General features: G+C 38.7%; 1 protein-coding gene across 1 annotated transcript; it reads left to right on the top strand.

Moving 5' to 3' along the window:
• The first annotated feature begins 219 nt into the window (after positions 1 to 219).
• On the top strand, positions 220 to 1,229 carry LOC100670871 (olfactory receptor 10A2-like). Its single transcript, XM_003423210.2, has one exon. The coding sequence runs from the start codon at positions 279 to 281 to the stop codon at positions 1,227 to 1,229; it is 951 nt and encodes a 316-aa protein (XP_003423258.2). The 5' UTR covers positions 220 to 278.
• The last annotated feature ends 3,847 nt before the right edge of the window (positions 1,230 to 5,076 follow it).

Here is a 5,076-nt window from a genome sequence, read left to right as displayed (position 1 = left end):
GAAAACAAGAAAATCTGAATCTGTAACTAAAAGTGGTTATTTTTTCTAAATGTCTGTAACAAAAGAATAATATACACAACTCAGAATAAGGAAGGAATATTGCATCCATTTTAACTGAAACTTACTTAAAAAGGTTTAATAAATGGAATCCAGGTATCTTGGTTCTCAGCTCAGACCACTGATCCTAGGGGAGCTTCTTTGGCTGAAGTGTGATGGAGACCTGTGTTAGGTGATCGGAATCTTTTAAGTATCATGTATTCTCTGTCTCGTCTCCACAGATGTCTGGCTCTGAGCCAGTGGTGGATGGAAACCGGTCCCTCTGCACCAAATTCACATTTGTGGCTTTTTCCTCTCTAGGAGAGTTACAGCCTTTGCTCTTCGTAGTGTTCTTAGTTATCTACTTGTTTACAGTGGGAGGAAATCTCATCATCATTTGCCTGATTTGGATCACTCCTTCCCTGCACACTCCCATGTATTTCTTCCTGGTGAATCTCTCCTTCCTGGAGATGTGCTATATCAGCAGTGTGGTGCCTCTGATGCTGGTGCACCTGCTAGTAGACACAAAGACTGTTAACACAGGAGGCTGTGCGGCTCAGATGTACATATTCACCATCTTGGGGCTGACAGAGTGCTGGCTGCTGGCAGCCATGGCTTATGACCGATTTGTGGCTATTTGTTACCCGCTACATTATACTCTCTTGATGGGCCCTCATGTGTGTTTGAAACTGGCTGCAGCATCTTGGACCACTGGAGTGGTGGTGGAGTCAGTCCAGACCACTTGGATCTTCACCCTGCCCTTCTGTGGAACAGGACAGATTCAGCACTTCTTTTGTGACATCATGCCTGTGGTGAAACTGGCTTGTGTTGACACTTCCCACAATGAGATTGTGTTGTTTGCTGTCTCCGTGCTCTTCATCATGAGCCCCTGTCTCCTCATTCTGTGCTCCTATGTGCATATTCTTATAGCCATCTTGAGAATCCCCTCAGCAGCTGGCAAATGCAAAGTGTTCTCCACTTGTTCTTCTCATATCCTGGTTGTTTCTCTGTTCTATGGAACTGCCTTATTCACTTATCTCCAACCCAAGACTGCCCACACTCCAGAAACAGACAAAGCAACCGCTCTTATGTACACTGTGGTCACTCCTGCTCTGAATCCTGTCATCTATACCTTGAGGAACAAGGAAGTGAAGGAAGCCTTTCAAAAGGTAACACAAAGGAACCCTCTTTGACAAATGGCCTAAACCTAGTCAGCTAGGCCATAGCAGATAAAACTTACACTGCTGTACGCAGAAGTCACCCGAGACTTCACGGTCAATGTCTCTCTCTGTCTCTCTCTCTTTCTGTGTGCACATACGACTTTAATGATTATATATACATATATCAAAAAAAAATTTTTTTTTTTACACGCACACAAAATCATTAACACCTGTATAGCCTAGGAACCAGAAAACAATTGGGTTTGTTCTATGTTTTTCAATGTATTTAAACAAGAGGAAAGTATGCAGTAGGATCATGAAATTATTTAATCATTCATTCATTCAAAGATATTTACTGAGCATCTCCTGAGTGTCAGTTACTATTCATTTTTTTTTTTCTTCCCCAACAGTAATAGGATTAAGGTGAGTATTTTTCATGCCATTTTACTGAGGAAAACAAAGTGTTCTTCTTGTGGAAAAATTTAAAAAATAATAGGAAGAAGTAATTGATACTTTTTTAATATCAAATATAAGCTGTTAGAAAAATAAAATAAATGTAAAAAGTAAAAACAAATACAAGCTGTTAGAATTTAAGTTCTTAAGTGGAATGCACTCCCTTAACTTATCATCTTAAATAATCAGTCATTAATAAATACTGATGAGAACACTATGAAACAACCCTAAATGTAAAAGTTATAAATATCATAAGGAACCCTGGATCTTTATCCAGAACTAGATCCTTCTTTTTCTCTTTTTTTTTTTGTTGTTGTTATCCAAAGAATGAAGTTTTTAGAGGAACTTCTTTGTGATATTCACTTTTGTTACTACTGTTGTGAACCCTGTTTAAATGTGTTGGTTTGGATTGTAATTTCCCTCAGGAACTGTTTATAATATTGTAACTAATTAACCATGTTTTTGACCCCTTGAATAAAAATGAACAAGGCTTCCACAAGAGAATAAAGCAAATAACTTTTTAACAAATATTAAGTTTCTATGGAAACTGGAGAAGTGAGGTACAAAAGAATTAAATGTTCAGTGACATTTTGTAATGTCCACCTTTGATTTTATTTTAATGCTGTTACCCTAGAATCAAACCCTAATACAGTGTGAGTAATGTATTTCAGAGGGGTTCTAAAGTGAGACAATGAAGGAGGGAAGGGAAGGCAGCCAAAAAATGTTCCATTATGGTGCCAGGTAATATAGAAGGATACGAGAATTTAAACCTGTGTGGAAACAGAGTAAAACACAGCCCTAAGATTCGCCATCCTCTGGGTCTAGGTTGTTGTTATTAGCTGCCTTCGAGTTACCCTGGACTTATGCAGACCCCATGCACAACAGAATGGATTGCTGCCCAGTCCTGCACCATCTTCATTGTGATCCATAGGGTTTTCACTGGTTATTTTTGGAAGTAGATCACCAGACCCTTCTTTCTAGTCCATCTTACTCTGGAAGCTCTGTTGGAACTTGTTCAACATGACAGCGACATGTATCATGGTGGTGGCTGCCCGTGAAGTGCATCAGCTAGGAATCAAACCCAGAATTCCCTCATGGGCGATGAGAATTCTACCCCTGAACCACCACCACCACCCCCTGGATATATGTAGTTAGGGAACTCTTGGGAGATGAGAATTCTACCCCTGAACCACCACCACCGCCCCCTGGATATATGTAGTTGGGAAACATACATGCTCATTTGCATACACCCAGGGCTGCTGCTAGGGGATAGTAACCCTGATGCTGCTGCTCTCCTGCTGACTGGAATAGACTTCTCTAAATGCCCTCAGCACAGAGATGTGGATATTTGGCAGCTGGAAAGCATCTGCAAACCAAAAAAAAAAAAAAGTTGCTCTCTGTTAATTCTGACTCATGGTGAAAGTTTGGTGGTTAGAACCCACCCAAAGGGATCTTGGAAGAAAGACCTGGCAATCTGCTTCCAAAAGGTCACAGCCCTGAAAATTCTATGGAATGCAGTTCTACTCTGCACGTATAGGCTTGCCATAAAGAAAGCATCTGCAGTACTTTGGAATGGTAAGTTTCAAGGGATATGGAAGGAGACACTGTGAGCAAAAGCTACACTTTTACTCTATGGAAGGAGTCTTGTATTTGGAATACAAGGAGTGAAGTGTGGGTATGTAAAATAAAGAATTGGTATAAATAGAAAATAAGGATTGATATCTTAATAATTATTTTTCCCTCTCTCATTTTCTAACTCCATTTGTGGAACGGTAGGTTCATTTCCAAAGGCAAGAGATAGAACTGTATGTGGTGAAAGCAATTAATTGCTAACCAAAAGGTCAGCGGTTGGATAGCACCAGTGGCTCCATGGGAGAAAGATGCGGCAGTCTGCTTCTGTAGAGATTTACAGCTGTGGATACCTCATGGGGTCACTGTGAGTTGGAATCAACTCTATGGCAGTGGAATTATAGAGATTTCACAGGAGAAAATCTTTCTATATAAATTCCTTTTCATTATATCTCAACTTTTCATTGCCCCACTAGTTTATTTTTTTAAGTCTAAAACTGTTACCTTCCTTAGAATAGCCTTTGCAAATACGAATTAAACATTTTAAAATTAATCAGTAGGGAGAAGAAATATAGGTAAAAGTTCCAAGAATACAGGCATATGAAATGTGTTTAAGTATGATTATTTTTCAATATACCCAATGAAAGATTTATCATGACCCATCATTACTTGAATTAAATATAATTAATCAGTTTCACTATTACTTTCTCTGCTTGCTTCCATTTAGTTCTATGAGTGAAAAATTAAATAGGCAACCAGCTAAGTACACATTTGTTTGTCAGAACATCCACCATTGCAAATATTTCTACGTGTCATACAAGGTGATATGCCACCACTTGATTTGCTTGTAGGATAAATACCCTAGTTGTCTTAAAGATAAACAAAGAGAAACACAGCAACTTTTTTAGGCACACTGATCAGTACTTTCAGGCTTCTTTTTATTTGTTTGGCTCCTACTTTTGCTGTTATTTGGCTATGCAGATCCTTTGGCTAGAATGACTTGGGTAACTCCTTCATGTGTATTCCAGTACAAAGCAGCCTCTTTATATTCAATCTACATAATACTTCATAATTTTCTCTATGGAATTCTCTCCCAATGAACTTCATCTCTTAATATTTTTAATATGATCAAATAACAGAAGAGATAATTCTTTTCTTTTTGGTAATGCTTATAGATTTTGGAAACCCTGGTGGTGTAATGGTTAAGTGCTATGGCTGCTAACCAAAAGGTTGGCAGTTGAAATCTGCCAGGCGCTCCTTGGAAACTCTGTGGGGCAGTTCTACTCTGTCTGATAGGGTCACTATGAGTCAGAATCGACTCAACGGCAGTGGGTTTGTTTTTTTTGGTTTTTTAAATAGGTTTTAGTGACAAAATGGGGTGAAAGGAGCTATTAAAAAATCACTGAGTACATAACCTGACACTGAGTAGTCACATAATAGTTAGTTATTATTATAACTTTAAGGAGAACTGGGGGCGCAATGGTCAAGTACTCACTTGCCAACCAAAAGGTCAGCAGTTGGAACACACCAGCCACTTCATGGGAAAAAAGACCTGATGATCTGTTCCTGTAAAGATTTCAGCCTAGGGGGCACTTCTGCTGTGTAAGGTTACTATGAGTTGGAACCAACTTGATGGCACACAACAACAGCATTATTAACTTGGTTAATGCTGATATGTTTTGATAAAAGTCGGTGTATTTTAAATTATTCAGAGACATTTTTATGAAGTCAAAAAGTGTGGTTTTTGTAACAGAGATTTTTGTATTTTTAGCAATTCTGATTATACTTCCAGTCAAGCCATAGTGTTCTGTGTGCCCTGATTTCTTACACGCAAGTGAGAACAATTAATTAAAACATA

This window comes from Loxodonta africana, chromosome 27, assembly GCF_030014295.1.
Source record: "Loxodonta africana isolate mLoxAfr1 chromosome 27, mLoxAfr1.hap2, whole genome shotgun sequence".
NCBI classification, from domain to species: Eukaryota; Metazoa; Chordata; class Mammalia; order Proboscidea; family Elephantidae; genus Loxodonta; species Loxodonta africana.
This window is presented reverse-complemented; position numbering and strand designations above follow the sequence as displayed.